General features: G+C 49.2%; 1 protein-coding gene across 4 annotated transcripts in view; it reads right to left on the bottom strand.

Moving 5' to 3' along the window:
* Positions 1-24,000, bottom strand: part of LOC137427933 (thromboxane-A synthase) — a 115,441-nt gene that overhangs the window by 73,310 nt on the left and 18,131 nt on the right. For all 4 annotated transcript variants that reach the window (XM_068117777.2, XM_068117768.2, XM_078776649.1 and 1 more), the window contains exons 2-6: positions 10,838-10,954; positions 10,653-10,746; positions 6,729-6,781; positions 4,875-4,971; positions 1,615-1,731 (exon numbers count right to left, since the gene is read on the bottom strand). In XM_068117777.2, coding sequence (XP_067973878.2) covers positions 1,615-1,731; positions 4,875-4,971; positions 6,729-6,781; positions 10,653-10,746; positions 10,838-10,929 — 453 coding nt within the window. In that variant the 5' untranslated portion in view covers positions 10,930-10,954. The remainder of the gene's footprint in view (positions 1-1,614; positions 1,732-4,874; positions 4,972-6,728; positions 6,782-10,652; positions 10,747-10,837; positions 10,955-24,000) is intronic.

The following is a 24,000-nucleotide window of genomic DNA, read 5'->3' as shown; positions in this document are numbered from 1 at the left end:
ATAAACTCGCCCCCCCCCGGCGAATCTGTACCGGGATAAACTCGCCCCCCGGCGAATCTGTACCGGTATAAACTCGCCCCCCCCCCCCCCCGGCGAATCTGTACCGGGATACTCGCCCCCCGGCGAATCTGTACTGGTATAAACTCGCCCCCCGGCGAATCTGCACAGGTATAAACTCGCCCCCCGGCGAATCTGTACCGGTATAAACTCGCCCCCCCCCGGCGAATCTGTACCGGGATACTCGCCCCCCGGCGAATCTGTACTGGTATAAACTCGCCCCCCGGCGAATCTGTACTGGTATAAACTCGCCCCCGGGCGAATCTGTACCGGTATAAACTCGCCCCCCCCCCCCGGCGAATCTGTACCGGTATAAACTCGCCCCCATCAGAATAGAATCGCCCCCCATTCTCGTTTACATTTCCATTAAATAAAACATTTTCTGAGCATTTTCTCAACACATAAGGTCTTGGCGTTTCAATAATTCTAAGCAATAATTTTCTAAGCAATAATTTCAATAATAATAATACTTTCTAAAATAAGTAGGAACAGTGATAGATAAATGAGATTGAACATTTAATAATGACTTATAGTGCTTATAAGTAAAACTCTGAGATATGTTATCAACAGATGCTGACCACATTCGAAAACGATTATCATAAGTCTTTGTCTAAAAGTTGCAACAAACATTGACATCTCCAACTTCTTGTGACAACCACACAAAGCCAAATCCATACTGATATAATGTAGTTTTTATATGAGTCGCCCATGCAACCCTACCAGCATCAAGATATTTTAACATGTTATAACATTCACAAGGTCATCTAGTATTGTTTAGTTGTTCAAGTTTACACCAATATTCAGTTGCTCTAGTTGTAGATTAATTGTAAAAGAAGTCTTCCACAATCACCAAGAGCCATACAATTGTTACACTTTTTTCCAAGTTTGAATATCTGCTGAAACATGTACATATATATTATGAGGGGGCGATTTTGTCACGGGGGAGAGTCGATTTCGTGGCAGGGGGGCGAATCTATTTGGAGGGGGGCGAATCTGTACCGGTACAGAATCGCCGGGGGGCGGATCTGTTTCGTGACACCGGCACCATAAACAAATTCCAAATTGCTACCCCAGCCTACAGAGGGCACTGCATCAATGGCACAGCTGCGCCCTCACCCAATGACCCTACACGCAGCGTTGCCTGGTGGAGCCTGGTGTTGGCTTAGCGGTTAGGATGCTGGCTTGGGATCCTGGCTTCGAATCCCGGTCGATCGCTGAATTAACACCTGGGGGGTTGACTCAGACTGTCATCCTTTCCAAGGTCGGCAAATTGGGCACCAGTTCACTGGTAATTCCCTGTGTGTCACAAGAGGCGACTACCAGGGCTGGCGGCAGGAAGGGCATCCGGCCATAAAACATTGCTTCAAAAATTTGTTGTAAGTAGTATGTGCACACTTTTGACTTCTGGCAATGAAAAGCAAGAAGCATACGATATTTAACTCATACATAAATTAAATGATGAATTTGAACAACCTTGCATTCGTTTTATACTGATGCACAAATGGGCCATGCTTCAGCGTATTGAGCCAAAGCTGTAACCTTTCTGTGGACACTCACCTCTTTCAACTTGGCACCGGTAAAGGTTGGCGAAAGGATGGTGCGCACACGTTTCCAGTCATGGTCTTTCAACAAGAGAACGCTGTCAGAGAGTGGCTTGGTGACAAATGGAAAATCCTGGCACATAATCATCCAAATAAGTGTCAGTGGGATGTGATAATTGCATTGAACCACATTTTAGCACAATCAAAGCATTCTCTAACATCTGTGTGATTCTCGTACACACAGTGCATTCAGAAAGTATTCAGACCCATTCACTTTTTTCACATTTTGTTATATTGCAGCCTTTTGCTGAAATCGTTTAAATTCCTTTTTTCCCTCATCAATCTTCACTCAATACCCCATAATGACAAAGAGAAAACAGGATTTTAGAAAGTTTTGCAAATTTATTAAAAAGAAAAAACTGAAATATCACATTGACATAAGTATTCAGACCCTTTGCTATGACACTTGAAATTTAGCTCAGGTGCCTCCCATTTCTCTTGATCATCTTTGAGACGTTTCTACACCTTGATTGGAGTCCACCTGTGGTAAATTCAATTGATTGGACATGATTTGGAAAGGCACACACCTGTCTAAACGAGGTCTCACAGCTGACAATGCATATCAGGGCAAAAACCAAGCCATGAGGTCGAAGGAACTGCCTGCAGAGCTCAGAGACAGGATTGTGTCGAGGCACAGATCTGGGGAAGCCTACAAAAACATTTCTTCTGCATTGAAGGTTCCCAAGAGCACAGTGGCCTCCATAATTCTGAAATGGAAGAGGTTTGGAACAACCAGGACTCTTCCTAGAGCTGGCCGCCCGGCCAAACTGAGCAATCGGGGGAGAAGGGCCTTAGTAATAGAGGTGACTAAGAACCATATGGTCACTCTGGCTGAGCTCCAGAGATCCTGTGTGGAGATGGGAGAAACTTCCAGAAGGACAACCATCACTGCAACACTCCACAGATCTGGGCGTTATGGCAGAGTGGCCAGACGGAAGCCTCTCCTCAGTGAAAGACACATGAAAGCCCGCTTGGAGTTTGCAAAAAAAAGCACCTAAAGGACTCTCAGACTGTGAGAAACAAGACTCTGTGGTCTGATGAAACCAAGATTGAACTGTTTGGCCTTTGAAACGCTGAAACTGAAACGCTGGCCTTTCTTACGTATCCAAGGTGAGTGGTTTGAGAAACACTCTTGGCTGACCCTGTGTGAGAATAGGAATTGCTTTGCGTGTTTGTACAGCAGCAGCAGAATGTCAAATTCTTTATTTTTGTAAAAATGCAGAAAAGACCTTCACACAAATTGGACTTCGGAACTGGAAGAAAGCAAATGTTAGGCTGAAGGAACATGGTCAGAATCATGCACATCACCAGAAACAGTCCTAAAGCTGAAACCTTTGAGAAGGACTGGATGGGTGTGCGTTTTAATCAATGGACAATTCCCCCAGTTCCCACAATTCCCCCAATTCCCCCAGTTTTAATCAACTAGTGAAGTCACAGAAAGTGGTTGAATGCATACAGTTTCAATGCATGCAGTATTTGCTCTGGCAGGGCCATCCCATTAGAGGACATGATATTTCTTCTTCTTTCGTATGCAGCAGATGACAACGAGTAGCATCATTGGCTGTGCCTCTGACGTAATGCAAAAACAAAAACCTCCTCTGCTGCTCATTTCCCGTAGGTCATCTTCCATATACTTGGAAATCTGCCAACATCACTCCAATTCATATAAAAAATGAAAAAACGGATCCCAGCCTTAACGACAGACCCGTCAGCTTACTTCCAATCATCAGCAAGATCATGGATTCCATCATCGCAATTGACATGAAATCCTTCCTTTTCTCCAACAACCTCATCTCAAATCACCAATTTGGTTTCAGACGAAGTCACTAGTTGGACATGCTGCTTCGACTCAGCCAGCAATGAGTGGAGGTCAGACATGAGATCAGGGCCGTCTCTCTAGACATATCTCGGTCTTTTGATACAGTCTGGCATCCTGCCTTACTCTCCAAACATTCTGCCTATGGCATCCAAGACCAACTCCACACAAAGCTTACTGACTTACAGCTTTCCCTCCTGAGAGTTTCCTTCTGTATTGTCCACCCCATGCATCCTCCACTGCCCCTCATTCCTCCCCATCCCCATTATTTGTCCAAGCCTGCCTCTGTCTTAGCCTTCAACTCTGCTGTTGGTGTTTCCCCGCTCTCTCAACTGTTCCTTTTGTCCTATTCTGTCCTGATCCATTCAGTATATTAATACTAGCTCTTCCACGAGCCTTGACTATGTAGACAAAAAAAGGTCAGTGGGAAGCCCGATTGGCTGATTTCGGTGTCTGTACTGTCAGAGTTGCTGGTCTGGTTGCTTGTAGTCGCTCGTGACAGTAATATAAGGGAGGAGGTTTCTCAGGCTCAGAAGTGGCTGAGAGAGGAGGTAAGATGTGCTGCAAGAAGTCTTCACGTATAAGTGAAATTGACCCAGGGGACCATGCCAGCAAACATATACATTTACACTGCCAGTCAAAAGTTTAAGGACACTTTAAAGTGTTAAATACACCAATAAAGTACCTAAACTTTTGACTGGTAGCGTATATTTTTGGCACCTGAGAATCCCAGATTGTATGAGGAACAGCCAATGGTGAATGTAATCCCGAGATTGCATTTATAACATAGGCAGACAGTTCGATCAGCATCAGGAATGACAAACTATTGGTGCATTTTGATGGTCCAGGAAGCTTGGAAGTTTTCCTTATGCAATTTGAGTGTGTGGATCAGCTCAATCATTGGTCTGAGCTGGACCACAAAGGTAATTTGTTGGAAACTCTGTAGGGACCAGCCACAGAAGTATTAAATGTAGTCCAAAAAGGTTTATTGACGAGCAACCAAATCTGTACAATGTTAATCACTAGTTTGACACAGTGGCATGGAGTGATTTCATCTGGGCTCAGCTCCAGCACTGAAAAATAGAATCTGTTGGGTTTCTGCACATTGACCTGCAGATTGAAGTTCTGGTTTCTGAGGACATTGACCAATCTATCAAGATCACGTATCTACCAGCAAAGGTTTCGGGAAGGCTGACTTTAGAGAAATTCCAGGAAGCTCTTGTTGATCAGGAGCTGAGGGTGCGAGTCGAACCCCAGTTCCTGGTGACAAGATGTGCCAAATGGCCTCCTCCTGCATCCAAGTTCCTTGCATATTATTATTAAAAGTACTGATAAGAAACTGATGAATGAGAAAAGTTTAGTCAGTGAATGACTTAAAAGAAATCACACCCTTGATTTACCTGCCGGTTCATGAAGTTTGGAAAGTCCTTCACCATGATTTGTTTCAGCATCTCGGGGTCACCAACGATAATGTGGGGTTGACGTCCAAAATAGAATCTGCCAGAATATGCATGCAGTCGTACGTCCTCTGCCATGACCAATAATGTATAAATTAAACATGCCAATTGCACTATCTTAACCAGAAAGAGCAATCAGAGATTGCAGATCCTCGCCGGGACTTGTTTTGTGTGGTGTTTGTGTCTAAATGTGTTCGTGTGGTATATAGACGATGCATCGATGAGGTACATTTATATTCATGCAGTGGACAAACAGACCTTTTCAGTTTTATTGTACTAGTACACCCGCACACTACGGGAGCAGAAAAAAGGGTCATTCCTCGTTGTGGTATATCGATTACAGTCGATCTATGGTCGGGTCTCAAGAACATTGGGTGTGTGTTCATTTACCAAGTTTCTTGTGGAGAGATCGCCAAGTGGTTTAAGCATTTGAGCAAGTGCTCCATTCAAAACCGTTAAGGAACGGCTGGATTGGTAAGCGCTAGATAGCTGCTTGGTAAAGGAGCACAACCCGAGCTTCTCCCTTTGAGTTTCACATGAAATGGCAGGAGCAAGTTTCAAAAGTTCGCTACGATAGTGGCACGGTAGTGGCAGAAAGGGCCGTGTTTTTAACCCAACATTTGTGGGTTGTATAGAGTGCAGTGGATCTTCGTCAGTTTTGTAAGTAAACCTTACTTCACGGATGTCAGGATTCCTCCAAATTTCTTCATTTAGTGTTATAAAGAGCATTAGCGACTGTTTTAAAATCTAAGCATACGTGTTTGTGGTTTATAATATTTTTACTTCCTGTAGAAGCCGTTGCTCCCACGGAAACGCCATTATAACTATAAACTATTTATACACGTTATCACTGCAGGAAAAACGCCTTGGGGAAGTGGGACATTATTAGTATTAATATTGTTGTGTCATAAAATTAATAATATGCGATTATCATTAATTTTGTTATTAAAAGCGTCTTTGGAAAAACGCTACGATAAAGCTAATTTAACATTGATATACACCTTAACACGCAACCCATTGACGGCAATGGTGGGGAAAACCCGCTCGGGGGAGAAGCCCCCCTTGGGGAGGGGGGCAAATTAATGTGCTACAACCTTCATTATGTAACCCTTGGTAATGCTGTCAAGTTTGGTTGAGATTGGATTAGTAAGGACGGAATGTATTGGCGTCAAAAATTCATCAGACAGACGGACAGACACAAATGGCGTATTTTCATATGATAGATTTACATTCCAATAGCATGTATTCTATAGACTATGTAGACTATGATTTATTCTTGAGGGGCTTTCTTAAGTGCAAGTTTTACGCAACTCAACAAGCGAACATTTGAGACCTGATTCAAGCAGCTATTGGAGAAATTACGGTCGGGATGCATCAGAAAATGGTATTGGAGTATCGCGAAAGGATGTGTATTACCTTTTTGTAAGAAAGAGGTAAAACAAAATATTATAAATCACAAATGCGTATGATTACCTTTTTAAAAAGTTGCTACTGCTGCTTAACACTTAACTGAAATGGAGGAAACCTGATGTTCTTGAAGTATTATATGCTTATCGCATCCCTCACAAACTAATGGAACCAAGCCTAGATCTGTAAACTATATACACCAGAGAGGATAATAACATGACCCTTCCTGCCACTCCCGTACGGAGTGGGTGAACTCGTAAAACAAATACAGGAAATGAATTATGTAAAGTAAAATCTATGCAGCCACATAGTACATCTAAAATCAATACGGTATAGCAATCATTCAAAATATCTAACCTCCCACCTCGCTTGTAAGGGCATTTCACTTACCCACAAACGTTGCCGTAGTTTCGCGCCAGTTCTTGATGGGCAGCAAAGAACCCCTTTTGAGAAATATATTAAGAGATTTTCTCAAATGTTGCACAAAAACAATGCAAACAAACAACCTAATTTGTATCTTGAAGGACAACATACACTGAATCTACAAATAGTCAAATCGACTTTAATATGAAAATGGGGACTCAGGCCTGATGTTTCAGTTCTGTGTGGCCTTTTACTCAAGAGTTAAAGACAGGCTGACGGGACAGCTTAGAGGTAGCGCACTCAGCTATGAGCCTGGGTTCAGTTTCTGGGCCAACTATAAACTGTCGTTGCGGTATTCTCCAGGCAGTTGCAACGACGAGTACCCAACTATGAGAGCAGATGTTAAACTGTTCTCAGGGAGTTGGTAGGCCTTTCCATACATGTAATGATGTCAGAGATGCTCCATAGGTTTAATACAACACAAATCCTCAAACAATCTACCAAGATACAAACTTATAAACATATAAAGTATCTACTAGTCATCTGTGGAGGATTTCACATCCGACAACATACATGAAACTCTTGGGCAGCACTGACAGACCAAAAACAGTGCATTTGTAATTGTTCTTTTTTTTTTCAGACAGTCTAATTCCAAATTAGTTTAAGCTCAATACTTGGTTTTAGCAGGAATCTACTGTATTTTACAATGGGAAGGTCCATGAGTACTCAAAATTTTCACAACTTTAAAGGATTTAAACAAAGTATAGGCATAGCTGCATACTATTACGTTTGTGGGGGGTAGGCAATGCAATACCTTAGTCCAGGTAGAATTGTATAGGTAGTGTGTTCGTAATGTCGTGAAGAAGAAGAAACCCCATGTATTATAAGTAGGGTTCCGGTAGACTGTATGTCGTGTAAATGTATAAGTGTCCCCATGAGAGGGGTGGGGTTATGATAATTAGTTAGGGATTATGGGTAATGGATCCCCTGTATGTAACTGCCTCTGTTATTTTTCCTCTGTTCCTTATGACACCGCAGCACATACACATAAAGCCAGGCAATAGCACATTAAAAAACACTAAATAAAAGCTAACCGGAAACAGGACTTTGAGCACCAACAATGAGACCACCGATGGGTGATAACATCAAGCAGGCAGGTCCGGGAGGCCATGCCCCGGAGAGCAGTGATTGGTTAGGATTGTCGAGCAACAAAGAGAGGGACTGGCTGAAAGGAGCAGGCACAGGCTGCGTCGGATGACGCCAGAGCCTTCAGTACAAAGGATTTGGAGGGCCGACATTTACTCTCTCGGTTTCTGGATCTGGAGGTGAACGGTCACCGATCTCAACAAATGGTCAAAGTTTCCAAGCTCTTGGCTGTGGGGTTTGGTGGTGAATGGTCGTGTTCTGACATCATCATCATCGTGATCATGAGGGGGAGCGAACTGTGGACCGAGGCCTGCTGTCAGACTGAGGCCTGCGATTCCCGCGAGCGAACTGTGCATGGAGGCCTGCGCTGTTCCCGCCAAGGACACGTGGGTTTTGACGATTCCAGAGGGGGTTCAGAAGACGCTCAGAGCTAAGTACCTAAACACACACACACATTTATTTTCACATTTCTTGTTCCCTTTGTCTGTATATGAGTCTGTATGGGGACGTCCCATTTAGGAATCTTAGTTTTTGCTGGGTGTTATTTTGTTACCAGCATTTCTTCATTAAAGCTGGTATTTTTGTACATTTAAAATCCTGTGTCGGCTTGAATTAATCATCGCAGGTTCGAAGACGTCCGGTAGGACCCGTGAAGGTAAGTTCGTTATTCTCCTTTCCCTCGCATGTAAAGAACACCATCATTTTTGACTGAACGCCTCGGGGTGCAAGCTCGTTCGGCTATCTGTTTCCTTGGAGGATTTTAATCCCTAGGAACAGGACAATACGGATGCATTCGGCAATGAAGAGCTAAAAGGAGTGGGCAGGACCACGCCTGTCAATCAGCATATTGAGGCAGGCTTGCGGCGACACAATTTGGTGAGAGCCAATCACACCAATATGGGTGTGGTTAAGGGTGGAATATTATTTGCTGCTCATTATATTGTACGACTATTTAATGCAAAGTGTTTCGCACATAATCGACAACATATTAATTGTGAAATCAAAATGAAATTCTCCAGCATGTAAATACATTATTAAAGTACAGAAACAAGTAATAAAAAACATCCCCACATCTTTCTTTGAATGACGTTGTTCCCTGTCCACCCCTGCATCCATTTGCAATGATAGTACATGTTTGTACAATGATAGATTTTTTTCCATGAAGGAATTTGACAACTCAGTGAAATATTAAACAGTTAAACACACACACACACACACACACACACACACACACACACACACACACATGGAATTTCCATTCAAATATAATTTGGCCTAGATACGTGTGCCAAGTGCCAATCATTTCGCCATCATAGATCGGTCGATTATCTCTCTGTCTTCTACCGCCTCCTTTCTGGTCTTGCACCCTCAACTCTTCGCCTCCGCCCCCTCTCTCCCTCCCCCCGTCCCCTCTCGTGTCTCTCCAGGGTGCACATGGCCCACCAGTCACCCCTTTCTGGTGAAACTCCAAAAATCCAGAATCAATGCTCACCTCCACTCTTTTGTTTCCTCTTTTTTTTACGACTAGTGGAACCAACTTCCATATTCCCTTCAATCTCATTCTTCCCTCCAGGTCTTCATAGCTGCTGTTCACAACCATCTCAGATCAGCCCCAACCTAAAACCATGATCTTTTCTACCCTCGTTAACTCCTCCCAATCCCCACCCCCACACCCAACCACAATACCTCCCCTTCCAAATTTCCAGTTTTCCCTCCTGAGAGTTCCCTTCTGTATCCATCTTGTCCATCCCATGCACCCCTTCCTGTCCCTCCTACACACTCCCATTCTTTGTCTGTCTCCATCGCCTTGGCCTTCAAAGCTGCTGTTGGTGTTTCCTCCCTCTGATCCTTTTGTCCTTTTGCATCCTGTTCCGTTCAGTGTACTGGTACTGGCTCTTCCATGAGCCTCGACTATGTACCATATTAGAAAAAAATGTTCACTTCAACGCAATATTGAGTTACATCTCATATATGTGGTATACCTTTGAGCATCGAGCTTACCTTTTTATGAGATACCGTACGTTATCTTTTCAAATATGGTACTATGTATTTTTATTTTTGTCTCATGAATCATTAAAACCTCTACTCATGGTAAGCTTGTTTTGTTCCATCTCAGTCTTCACATTTAAGGCTGAATGACACATCACAGTCGGCATTTCTCCTTTTGAATAACTATTATGTGAGCGTTTGATGACCGAGATTGATTTACTGTATAATATGGAATGATGTATTTTCTTCATCTTTGCACTTGCAACTAATATTCTGCAAATCGAACAACTGCGGATGCACACAAAACTTCCCGTATTTAAATACCTGTTGCAATCACACTTATGAAAGTGTTTCAAAAGTTTTCAAAGAAAATCTAAAAGTAAGCACAGTAAGCTGTACATTAACTGAGATATACATGAGCCCGATGAACGAACTACTATGGCTACTAATACTTTGTAATGGCCCCAATTCTTTTAATCTTCTTGTGGGGTTGGACTGGAAAAGGTTTTGGACAAAAAGTCTTCAATTAACTTGCTGACCAGGCATGATGTTTGACTGAAAATGACAGGGATTTGGAAAGAGTTCAGGGTACCGGCGTGAACTCGCCTGCTCTTCCCAAAAGACACCGTGGGATGTTTAACACATACCAGCAGTTTAACTATCATCCTAAGGACGGCACATCTTGAGCCCACATTAGACTGATCAAAGGTAAGCGCGCTACCTCTGCATCACCCTGTTGGAAGTGTTTCTGATGAACTAAATAACGATATTTGCAAATTACATTCCGATAGTCCAACAACATGTGCTTGGTATCACCTGTTTAAACCAGAACATGTTACCAATAAACGGTAGCGGAGTGGGATGCTTTATTCCGATTTTCTTCAGCTGGGAGAATGCAGAGATGGAGTACCTGAAAACAATAATTGTATCATATTTACATTGTATTACGTCAAGGAGATCAACAGCTGAGAAGCAGGTTCCATTTGATGTGTATTACTTACATGCTCAGTAAAATCAAAGAGAGAGTAAACAATGCAACAGACAAGTTGATCCAGTTGGATGCGACCTCGATCAATGCAGTGATATCCATCATGATTGCAATGACAAGTAATAAAATTCTGTGGAAAACAAGTACAGTATTTCCAACGTTAATTATTTTGTACAAATTTCTAAAAAAAACAATTAAAAAAAACAAAAACAAAAACAACAGTGTGAAAAAAGTCAAGAGGTGTGAATACTTTCTGAAGACATTGTATCTATATACAGTATATACAGTATATATATATATATATATATATATATATATATATATATATATATATATATAAACGGACGGCACATATTGTATATATATATATATATATATATATATATATATATATATATATATATATGGCTAATTCCATATTTATGTAGTCAAACAGTGAATTATGAAGTGACTGAAATTTGCATGATTTTCCTAATATCCCATATAATCTCACATGGTTTCATATCATTATTCTGGTAGAGCAGCAATTGGGTGTTCCAATGTGTAAATGGAAAAGCATTATTAACACTAAGATTTTACCGTAATCTTAAAAGAAGTGTCGGTGTCCCCGTATTGTTTTCATTTTCTTTGTGACTTACGGTATAAATATTGTTGCGGATATGGGACTTGGCCTCCATATCCGCTTGTAAATATTCCCCTATTTCCCCAATACTCCCCAACTATCCCCAATCCCCCATTCCCTAGTCCCATTGTCTGTAAACAACACTCTGTAGAACCGACCTTCCCCTTCTTCCCCCATTAAATGTCGTGCCCAGGTCCACCGCATCTCACATAGACAACTTTCGGACCTCTTGCTAGTTATTCTTAGTCTATGTCAGTTAAGGACTCGTTTCCATTAATTCTGACTCTTCGTTGCACCAGAATGTGATTGTATGGCACCAGTAGTGAGTTTAGGACCTCCCCATACCTCCTCCCATCTTCCCCATGAAACAACAACTACAACAACGGCGTGCGGGGAGTGTGCGTCCTCACACCGGCTTGGTTAGCCGCCATTGCCATGTGCGCCCACGGGGTTACCACGAAGGGGCTGGCTGTCAGCTCCTCGTCAAGGGCGGAGCCCGGTAACCCCCGCACCCAATAAGAAGCAACGGGCCGATTCCATCTGGGGCGGAGCTAACGAGCCGAGGGCGTGTCACTCCCCGCCGGATATACGCAGCCTACCGGACGTGACGTCAGATGCGCCTCAGCCACGAAAGAGAACCAGACGCCACCTCCGAGCGCTGTGAGACCTCCCGCATCTCTGGACCGGACCGGGTCGATTCTGTCCCTGAGCCAAGAGTGCACCTTGAGCCATCGACTACCCGCCTTCCTTGCCATCAATCCCCGTGTGAGTCAGTCTTGTCCCGTTTATCTGTCGTCTGTCGGGGCTAAGATAAGACCGTGTTTAAGTGCCCACCTTTCTATGCTGTCTCTCTTGTCTTTGTAATCTAACCTTCCGCAATATTATAACCTCCTCCGGAGGTCTTGAGAACTGGACCCCTGGTGTCGTGTCATTTAATCCAGCCGTTGTGTCCTTTCCATCATTGATTTAGCATAGCGCGACTTAGTCAACGTTCGAGTATAATCGGGTAACTTGTGCGAACACGGCGGCCATTCCGCTCGGCCCAGCATAACATCTTAATAAGTCGTGTCCGTAACAATTGGTGTCGAGGAGTGGAATTCGGACCTGGGACTAAATTTGTTAGGCCCAAATTCGATCCGGAGCGCGTTTCACGCGCTCGAAATTATAACGGCGAAATTTGATTTTGTTTTACGAAAATAAAAACCCGAATTTTGAAAGTCGCGCTATGGCAGACCAAGACGGCTGGGTTCCGATAGTAGGGAGTGAGGCAGGGTCGATCCAGGACCAAATTGAGGGACAAGAGGAGAGCGAAGCAGTGAGGGTAGCAGATTCGCAAAATAGCGCCGTCACGCACGAGGTAGCGGGCGCGCAAAATGGCGCCTCGCAGATGGCCACGGCGACCACGCCCGCGACCGTGGTAGCGCCGCAGGTGGATTTGAACCTTTTTTTTATACAAATAAAGGCCCTTATGGCCCAGAATAGTGAGCAAATGAGGGCTAATAGTGAGCGATTGGATGAGCAATTGGGGGTAATGGGGAACCGGATGGATGCTCAGGGTGAGCAATTGTGGGTAATGAGGGACGAAGCGAGGGGTACCGGTGAGGGGTTAGACAATAATTTTAAGGGATTAGACAAGAAATTTGGGAAGTTAGACGACAAATTTGAGGGGTTAGACAACGGGATAAAAGAGGTGAAAAATGGGTTAATGGGGGTAGAAAATAGAATGGCTGCCCAGGAGAATCAGATAGAGGGAGTGAAAAATGGGTTAGAGGGGTTAGAAAACAGGATGGAAGGCAAATTGAGGGACATGAGGGACCAAGCGGAAAGGGAAGTTAACCAAATGGGGCAGCAGATAGAGGGGGTCAGAATGGGGGTAGAAACCAAACTGGATGCTCACAGGGAGGAAATGGAGCAGATGAGGGTGGCATCTGGGCAGGAGATGCAAGTGATGGGAGAGGAGATCAGAAGAGGTGTGAGTGAGGAGGTCGGAGGAGTGCGCGAGGAGGTGAGGCACTGTAAGGAGCGCATGGAGAAGGAGGTGAGAAAGGGGACTGTAAAATTGCAAGGGGGCATAGAGGACCTGACGCAGGAGGTGGAACAGCTGATGGAGGGACAAAAAGGACTAACGGAGCAGGTTCAAAGGAACACTGCGGTATTAGGAGGGTTAAAAGCGACACAAAATGACCTAAAAAATGACTTGGTAGCGACAAAGAGGGAATGTCAGATGGTACGTGAGGGACTGACAACGAGGTTGGACGAGGTGGTAGAGGTAATGGAGACGAAGGACCGGCAGGTGAGGACGCACATGGAAACGGTCAAGGTAGCCTTGGAGGACGAGCTTGAGGAGACGTACCGGGGAATAAAAGAGGTGAAGCAGAAATTAGAAGAAGTGGAAGAAGGGGTGAGCGAAATTAAGAAGCGACGGAGAGGGGATAAGAAAGAGATAAAAGAGGAGATAAAAGAATTGGTCCAAAGTCTGTGTTTGGATCGTGATGATGTGCTCATTAACCGGATGAGGGATTCGCAGGTGATGGAGGAGAAGCGAAGAGGAAGAGGACCCGGTGTAAGTGGTGACCAATATGGTCGTGCGTATGATGCGCCAGGGGATTTAAGAAGCTTGGGGGTCGAGATGGACCCGGGTGTTCGTGAGAGGCCGTTGGTGAAGTGTGCGACAGGTCTGGTGTGCGAAAAAGGAGGTGTGCGAGAAAGTCCGACTCTGGGGTGTGTGAGGAAAAAGTGCGTGCCAAGGAGTGAGGGTGCTGGCGAGAGTGAGTCGGTCGTAGCGTGTGTGCGAGGGAGCACATGGAAGCGCCGTGTGGTAAGTGTTACAGAGGGTGTGACGGGAGAGTGTGCGCGAGAAAGGTGTGTAACGGACAGGTGCATGGGGAAAGAGTGCGCTGTCAAGAGTAAGGGTGAGTGCATTGTCAAGAGTGGTGGTGAGAGTAGTGAGAGTGACAAGGAGCGTGAGTTGGTTGTGACAGGTGAGAAAGGATGCACACCTGGAATGGTAGAGCGTGATTGGGAATGCACGCTGGAATTGGTAGTGAGGCATGTGGTTGGGTGTGCGAATGAGAGCACACCTGTGATTGTCACAGAGGAGGTGACCGAGGAAGGGGCGTGAAGAGGTGTGTTGGTGAGGTGTGCGACCAACGAATGTGTGCCAAAGTGTTCGGTGGTCAGGTGGGTGACCAAGGCTGGGTGTGTAAGGAAAGGTACGAGGAGCATGGAAACGGCTGGATGTGTGAGCAAGGAACGGGCTGCAGGGTGTAAGCGTCCAGGTGAAGCATCGACGGTAACCGGTTTAGAGGTTAGAGCGACTTTTAGCCGAATCGGGCCCTCGGTGCGTGCTGGGCCTCGCTTTGAACGGCCGCGTCCGTGCTCCACTCGGCGGAGCGGGCGGCTGGATAGGAAGGGTCGTCATGGCGACCACTTTTTGTTGAGGCATTCCGGCAGGTCGAGATCGAGCCATGGGATGGCTCCGTGCCGAGGTGGTGCGTGGGATCTCGGCCCGGGTAAACCTCCTTCCCTGCACCGAATGCGGGACGTATCCAGCCGCTGGCACCAAACAACCCGCATTCATTGCTCGGCTTTACGAAGCCGGGCTTTGGACAGGAATTGGCGCACCGAGAGGTATTAGTGAGTAGACGGGTGATGAGGTTAGTGTTTTGGCCCCGAAATTAGAAAAAGGCGAAATTTGATGATTGGCAAAGGATTGGCAGTAGTGATTGGCAGATGATGGGTAGTGATTGGCAAATTTTTAATTTGTTGAAATTTGATGTGCAAAATTGGTAGTGAGCGATGGGCCCGGTGGGTAAGGGGGGCATCCCTGCCACCCTTCCCATATAGTGGGGCAAATGCGCACTAGCTTATGGGGTGTATGGCAGTGAAAACTAGCCCGGGTGGGTTAGGATATTGATAGGGATCTAGCGAAGATGACATTAGGTAACGTTAAGGTTAGTTAGTGACTGATACCTGTAGTGGGGACGCAGGTAGATTAGTGTGGATGATAATGACGTGGGAGCGCAATAGTTTAAAGGGACGACTGGGAAGCGCAAGTTTCAGAAGGGAGTAGTTAGCTGAGATGATGCCGTGTGTGTGAGAATTGAACAGGTGTGATTGCACAGGTGTGCAACTGGACAGGTGTGTGGAGCAGTGTATGAGTAGTGAGTGTTGTGGATCAGCGCGAATGCGCTTGGGGAGAGAAGGGTGCAGGTGGCACCAGGTGTGAGAGCACAGGTGTGCAAGTAAAGGTGTGTGGAATACATGGAGTAAGTGGTACGGAGTGGTGTGCATGGTGTGAAGGTGTGGATGGGGGAAGAGTGGACCCCTTTCACGAGTACCCGGGGCGGGTAGTGTAAGTGTTAGGTAGAGGGTATAGGTAAATTGTGGTTGGATATTGGCATTTGTGGTGCGGTTGCAGAATGGTATTGTGGATGGGTGCATTAGTGTTGTGGAAATGGCTGGGCGTGTAGCCTGTTAGTGTGTGTAGTTGGTTGGGCACTGCACCACTGTGAGGATGTCGGCCAGGTGAGGCCGCAGGTGGGCTCTGGGAGCCGTTAGTGTCAGTGGGGCCCGAGGATCCGGAGGACGGACCCGGGTAGCCCAGTGCCAGAGAGGGCACCGAGTGGGGAGAGCGCCAGAGGGCCTTCCCCAGGTAGTTAGGTTAGGGTAAGGAGCAGGTAAGCTCGGAGGCAACTGCAGTGGTGGAGGTGTGCAGGTGGGTAGACCCGCTGGGAGAGGTACACACCACAGCCCAGAAATTGTGCGAGGGCACCGGGAGATGAATCGGGGGAGTGAGACCCCAAATTGAAAAGCACCACAGTTTGGTCAATGGGAATTGGTTTTTAGAACCCATAGTGTAAGAGGGCCAATGGTTTGGCCGGAGAAAGACCCCGGGTAGTGTAAAGTTGTTAAAGTCATTTAGGAAATAGTTAGGATTGATGAACCTGTCGCACCATACGCAGCCACTTACCTGTGGTGATGATGATGACTCCACACCTGTGTTTTCTTTGTTTTGTGTTGCAGGAAGTAAGGACTGCTGTTGGATTTGTGAGACGCATTACGACGTGGATGAGACATTGGGGTGATTCCATCTCTCCCTCCCTAGGAGGGACTGATGATGAATTGGTAATGGCAAATTTTGATGTTGAGTTGGAGATGGCAAATTATGATGTTGAGTTGAAAATGGCAAATTTGATTGGTTAGGAGGGAGAGAAGACGAATTTGGTTTATGGGAGGAACGGGGAAGACAGTAGGGACGTTTGTTGATTTGTAAAGTAGATGTTTATGGGTAGTGTTGTGTTTTGTGGATACAGTAAGGGGTAAGGGAGGGGCCATGTAGGTTACCTGGTGGGGGGGGGGGCGTACGGTAGAAACGTACCTGTCTCACCTGGTTCCCATGTGCCCCCAGTGTGCATTACCTTACATTGCGTGCACTTTTGCGCCCTTACCACCTTACTCACTTGTCTTTTCTTTTGTCTCCCACCTCCGAGGATCTGGCTTTGGGGCAGAGAGAGAGGAGAGAGAGGTGCTGGCTCCGCAGTTGTGGGCCTGCACTTTCGCTGCTTGCTGCCTGGATCAGTACACCATATGGACCGCAATTTTGGTGGCCACCCACAATGGACCGCAGTTCTTTTGCGGCCAAGCACCACCCGTGGATGGACCTATGGGTCAACGTGGCACCTATGCCATACAGGTGAACCACTTATAGTTGGCCCCCTGACAGCCACAATAAAGAAATGGACGCGGTTGGCGCCTTTCTTTATTTTTGAAAGAAGTAAGAAGGCCAAGTGCACCACACGAAGGCAAGACCAGCGGCAGAACATCGGCCGGCTGCGACACCACACCATGATCATTAAACATTTTATTGGTGCACCGGATGGTGCTGACTGTACATGATGGGGTGGTGCTTTTGGTGCTTGGATGGGGTGCTCTGCACATTATTAAAGGCCGTAAGGCCACAGAGCACTCGTGGGTTGGTGTATCGATGCTGGCATGCGTGCTCTCTCTATGCATAACATCTGCATGTGTTCCTCCAAAAACAGGTCCTGGATCGTAGTGTAAATAGCAGCGTAGTCTTGTAAATAATGCTCCCTACCAGCTGTATGTTTAGTTTGCGAATTCTTTCCGCGATTCGGTTATCCTGTGGGTGTGTTTCTGAGAGGAGAAGGGTGCAACGTCGCAGGGGGACATATTTACTCATTTGTGAATATCTGTAAAACTGTCGCACTCAGGGTAGAGTTAATAGTAGAGGGAACTACATCTGAGTGCCACACTAAAATAGGTAAAAATTTATCGGGTCGGGACGCCCCGAGGGTAGAGAAGGGTGCAATGTTGCGGATATGGGACTTGGCCTCCATATCCGCTTGTAAATATTCCCCTATTTCCCCAATACTCCCCAACTATCCCCAATCCCCCATTCCCTAGTCCCATTGTCTGTAAACAACACTCTGTAGAACCGACCTTCCCCTTCTTCCCCCATTAAATGTCGTGCCCAGGTCCACCGCATCTCACGTAGACAACTTTCGGACCTCTTGCTAGTTATTCTTAGTCTATGTCAGTTAAGGACTCGTTTCCATTAATTCTGACTCTTCGTTGCACCAGAATGTGATTGTATGGCACCAGTAGTGAGTTTAGGACCTCCCCATACCTCCTCCCATCTTCCCCATGAAACAACAACTACAACAACGGCGTGCGGGGAGTGTGCGTCCTCACACCGGCTTGGTTAGCCGCCATTGCCATGTGCGCCCACGGGGTTACCACGAAGGGGCTGGCTGTCAGCTCCTCGTCAAGGGCGGAGCCCGGTAACCCCCGCACCCAATAAGAAGCAACGGGCCGATTCCATCTGGGGCGGAGCTAACGAGCCGAGGGCGTGTCACTCCCCGCCGGATATACGCAGCCTACCGGACGTGACGTCAGATGCGCCTCAGCCACGAAAGAGAACCAGACGCCACCTCCGAGCGCTGTGAGACCTCCCGCATCTCTGGACCGGACCGGGTCGATTCTGTCCCTGAGCCAAGAGTGCACCTTGAGCCATCGACTACCCGCCTTCCTTGCCATCAATCCCCGTGTGAGTCAGTCTTGTCCCGTTTATCTGTCGTCTGTCAGGGCTAAGATAAGACCGTGTTTAAGTGCCCACCTTTCTATGCTGTCTCTCTTGTCTTTGTAATCTAACCTTCCGCAATATTATAACCTCCTCCGGAGGTCTTGAGAACTGGACCCCTGGTGTCGTGTCATTTAATCCAGCCGTTGTGTCCTTTCCATCATTGATTTAGCATAGCGCGACTTAGTCAACGTTCGAGTATAATCGGGTAACTTGTGCGAACACGGCGGCCATTCCGCTCGGCCCAGCATAACATCTTAATAAGTCGTGTCCGTAACAATATATTATTTTGAAATGCAACTTAACTGCTGTTCTTGAATTCATGTATTTTTCATTGCGAATAAAAACATCAACAATTAACAACAATTTTTGTATAGTTGTATAGTATCATGTGTTTATCATTTTGTGTGCCGTTGGTTTAACAATTATGACTCACAACGTAAATCTTCGTGTCCCCCAGTTTTACGTTTGAAACTGTCATTTCTATGAAGTGTAAATTCAAAATAAGTAGCCATGAAGGGGAAAATGATAAATATATTCATGAGCTTGTAGCGGCTGCCGCTGGGGTTACACAATCGCCTTGCACCTATCAAGGACGCGGAGCGATCACCAGGCCGGGCTCGTCCAGGACGCCCGGGCAGGCCCGCGCTCGACTTGCCAGGCCTCGGTCGGGACGCCCGGGCAGGCTCGCCCTCGGCTTGCCAGGCCGCAGCCGGGACGCGGGGCCACGCCCCCTGGCGCGAGGCCTGGGCAAACCCCCTGGCGGAATAGATATATATTGCTGACCGTAAAACGTTTTTCCCAGAGTGCCTGAGTGTTTGATTCGAATAAAGCAGCTCAGATGAATTCAAGCTTTTTGTCGCGTCCATTCTTTCGATCGACGTGGGAGCCACAGCTCCTTCATTGGTGACCTACCGACATGGACACGGCAGTCGCCCTTAAACTGCCTACCTTCTGGGAGGCTCACGCGGCGGTTTGGTTCGCACAAGCGGAGTCCCTGTTCGCCCTGCGGGGCATCACGGCGGACGACACCCGCTTCCACCACGTGGTCGCTGCGCTCGGTTCAGCCACCGCAGCCCGCGCCCTGAGCCTCCTCGAGAGCCCGCCAGCCGCGGACAAATACGGCGCGATTAAGAAGCTTCTCCTCGATGCTTTCGCCCTCCCAGCGGCGGAACGCGCACGGCGCCTGCTCGATTTGCCTGAGCTCGGCGACACGCGCCCTTCCGAGCGAATGGACTACATGCTTTCGCTGCTCGGCGAGCACTCTCCGGCATTCCTGTTCCGGGAGCTGTTCCTCCGTCAGCTGCCTAACCCGGTACGCCTCGCCCTGGCAAGCACGACGATCACAGATCCCCGGGCCCTTGCCAGAGAAGCCGACAAAATCTCCGCCGCGGGACAGCGCATCGCAGCGGCGACATGGGACCCGCCGCCGCCTGATGCACCATCCATGGCGCCCGAGCACCCGGCGCGTTCGACGGCCGAACTGCCGACGCCATTGGCGGCCGCTATACCGAGCCGACCACGTTCAGCACGACGTCCGAAGCCTCCACCCGACCAAGCGTGGTGTTCCTATCATGCCAGGTTCGGACAGAAGGCCCGGACATGCCGACCCCCGTGCACCTTCGGCGGGTCGGGAAACGGCCAGGCCGGCGTTCATTACCTGCCATGAGCGCCGGCCACAGTCACACGGGCAACTTACTGTTCATCACGGATAAAGCGTCCGGACGGCGCTTCCTGTGCGACACCGGCGCCCAAGTGAGCGTCATGCCCGCCTCTGACCAGGACAGGCAATCCGCGGTTTGCGGCCCCTCCTTGGTTGCGGCCAACGGATCGACTATCCGCACCTTCGGCCCGCGCAACGTCACCCTCTGCTTCGGCGGCCAACGCTTTGCTTGGACGTTTGTAACCGCCAACGTGCCCATGGCTCTGCTAGGCGCCGACTTCCTCTGCGCACACGGACTGCTGGTGGACGTCCAACGGCGTCGTTTAATCAACGCTGAAACCTTCAGCTCCCTGGTATGCACATTGAGCAGCTCCGCGCCGACCGAGCTGGCATGCACCGTCCCGGCGGCGAACGAGTTTGCTCGCCTGCTCGCGGAGTTCCCGGCCCTCACGCGGCCGACGTTTTCGGCCGTCGCAGTACGGCATGGGATCGAGCACCACATACCAACCACGGGCCCGCCGGTCTACGCCAGGGCCCGCCGCCTCGACCCAGCCAAGCTTGCCGTTGCGAAGGCCGAATTCGACGCGTTGGAGCACCTCGGCATCGTGCGGCGCTCCGATAGCGCGTGGGCCTCGCCACTGCACATCGTGCCAAAGCCGGGAGGTGGATGGCGCCCGTGTGGCGACTACCGCCGTCTTAATGACGCTACAACACCCGACAGGTACCCGATCCCGCATATCCAAGACTTCTCCGCCCGTCTGGCGGGACGGGTCATTTTTTCGAAAATTGATCTCATACGGGGATATCACCAGGTACCTGTCAGGGTGGCCGACGTCCCTAAAACGGCAGTCATCACGCCGTTCGGCTTATTCGAGTTCTTGCGGATGCCGTTTGGTCTCAAGAACGCGGCTCAGGCGTTCCAGCGCTTGATGGACGGCGTGCTGCGTGACCTGCCGTTCCTTTTCGTTTACCTGGACGACATCCTCGTCGCCAGCACGTCCCGGGCCGAGCACCTCCTCCACCTCCGAACACTGTTCGGGCGCCTCAGCGAGCACGGCCTCATCGTCAACCCGGCCAAATGCCACTTCGGCACGACGGCCGTTGATTTTTTGGGCCACCACATCACCAAGAACGGGGCTGTGCCGCTGCCAACCAAGGTCGAGGCCATCACCACTTTCCCGCGTCCCCGCACCATAAAGGCCCTGCAGGAATTCCTGGGAATGGTGAATTTTTATCACCGCTTCGTGCCCCGCGCTGCTCAACTCATGCGGCCCCTCTACGAAGCCCTCCGGGGCAAGCCGGCCAAGCACGACATCGCCTGGTCCGCAGCAATGGATGCGGCCTTCCAAAGCTCAAAGCGGGCCCTCGCCGACGCAACACTGCTCGCTCACCCGGTGCTCAACGCTCCCATCGCCCTCACCACGGATGCCTCCGACTACGCGGTGGGCGCCGTACATGAGCAATGGGTGAACGGGGTTTGGCAGCCACTCGCTTTTTTCAGCCGGCAGCTCCGGCCGAACGAGCTCAAATACAGCACGTTTGACCGGGAGCTCCTCGGTCTACACCTGGCCGTCCGCCATTTCCGCCACCTCCTGGAGGGCCGACCTTTCACGGCGTTCGTCGACCACAAGCCGTTGGTTTACGCCATGGCCAAGGTCACGGAGCCATGGTCGGCCCGCCAACAGCGCCACCTCTCCGCCGTGTCGGAGTTTACCACGGACATCCGGCACGTCGCCGGCAAAAACAACGCCGTGGCCGACTGTCTTTCCCGGGCCAGCGCGAACGCGGTCCACCTGGGCGTGGATTTTGCGCTTATGGCGGCGGACCAAACCACCGACACCACGGTGCAAGCCCTCCGGGCGGCGGACACAGGCCTCCGCCTGGCCGACATCCCCTGCGCGGACACTGTCCTGCTCTGCGACGTCTCCCAAGGCCGGCCTCGCCCCATCGTGCCCGTCACCTGGCAACGCCGCATCTTCGCCTCCCTCCACGGCCTTTCCCACCCGGGCCGGAAAGCTTCCCAGAAGCTGGTGTCGGCGCGTTTCGTCTGGCACGGCCTTCGTCGGGACGTCCGCGATTGGACCAGCGCCTGCACCGCCTGCCAACGGGCCAAGGTCCACCGACACACCCAGGCCCCGCTGGCACCTTTCACCGTGCCCGAACGACGTTTCGACCACGTCAACGTGGATCTGGTGGGCCCCCTTCCCCCATCACGAGGGTTCACACACCTGCTCACCATGGTGGACAGGACCACCAGGTGGCCGGAGGCCGTTCCCCTCGTCTCCACCACCACCGCCGACGTGGCGCAGGCCTTCATCGCCACCTGGGTCGCCCGCTTCGGCGCACCGGCGGACATCTCGTCAGACCGCGGACCACAGTTCACCTCCGAGCTGTGGGGCGCGGTCGCCCGCAACCTGGGGGTCAAGCTCCACCGTACTACGGCCTACCACCCCCAAGCAAACGGGTTGTGCGAGCGATTCCACCGCTCCATGAAGGCCGCGCTCATGGCCGGCCTTCAAGACGGCGGTTGGGCCGACCGGCTGCCGTGGGTCCTTTTGGGCCTTCGCACGGCCCCCAAGGAGGACCTCCAGGCATCCACCGCCGAGCTGGTCTATGGCCAGGTGCTACGCGTCCCGGGCGAATTCGTGCCCGACGCTACCAGCCCCTGGTCCGCAGCTCGCCAGCGCTCGGACCTCCAGGAGGCCGCCCGACGGTTTGCCCCCGTGCCGACATCCCACCACGGTGACCCCCAGTCCTACGTCCCCCCAGCACTCCGCACCGCGGAGTATGTTTTTGTGCGTCACGACGCACATCGGCGGCCACTCCAGCCGCCGTACGACGGGCCCTTCCGGGTGCTGCGACGGGACGACAAGTCGTTCGTCATCGACATCGGCGGCAGGTCGGACCGGATTGCAGTGGACCGCCTCAAGCCGGCGCACGTGGACGTCGACCACCCACAACACGAGGCGCAGCGTGGCAGCGGACGCCATTTGAAGAGCTGAGAGGACTCAGTCGTGATAGGGTGAGCCTGAGTGAGTATATCAAGACAAGAACAAGATCTAGAAGGAGGTATGTACGGTGCGATTCATATAATATATTGTTTAGCTATCGTCGATGAGGAATTTGGGGTTCGGAATGGGTGATCGGCCTGGGTGACCTGGTCTCGACTAGATGCTAGGCCGCACCTCATTTTGTTAAATAAAGTGGTCACAAAATACTCGGATCTTAATTCTGTTTTCAGATTTTTCAGTCGCTAGACTAGCTTAACACTCAATAGAATGGGGCCCGCGAAATTTCGGGGATTTTTGGTGGAATTACCTCGGGGTAAAGTTACATAGGAAAGCCCCATGTTAAATTTTCGTTGCCGAAGGACTTTATTTTTTGCGAATTTCATCCTGACTTCGCCTCTAGGAGGATACAGGGGTATCTGTGGATAACGGGAACCTTAATTTGGCGAAATTCGGACTGATATTGACCGAGTTATTCAAAATATTAACTTATATCAAATAAATCTTTTGTGATTTTGTATTTTGCGCACCTGTATCGTTGGAGGTATTGGCTTATATAGGATTGGTTTTCTAAAGCTTATATCAGAATATTAACTTATATCAAATGGGTCTTTTGAGGTGAAAGTGTGATGACGTCACCACGTCACGCGGCACGAATGCGCGCCTGTGTCGTGGGAGATACTGACTTCTATAGGGAGGCCCCATCACCCTCCCCCATCACCCTCCCCCATCACCCTGCCATCACCCTCCCATCACCCTGCCATCACCCTCCCATCACCCT

This window comes from Myxine glutinosa, chromosome 1, assembly GCF_964187855.1.
Source record: "Myxine glutinosa chromosome 1, kmMyxGlut1.1, whole genome shotgun sequence".
In the NCBI taxonomy this organism is placed as follows: domain Eukaryota; kingdom Metazoa; phylum Chordata; class Myxini; order Myxiniformes; family Myxinidae; genus Myxine; species Myxine glutinosa.
This window is presented reverse-complemented; position numbering and strand designations above follow the sequence as displayed.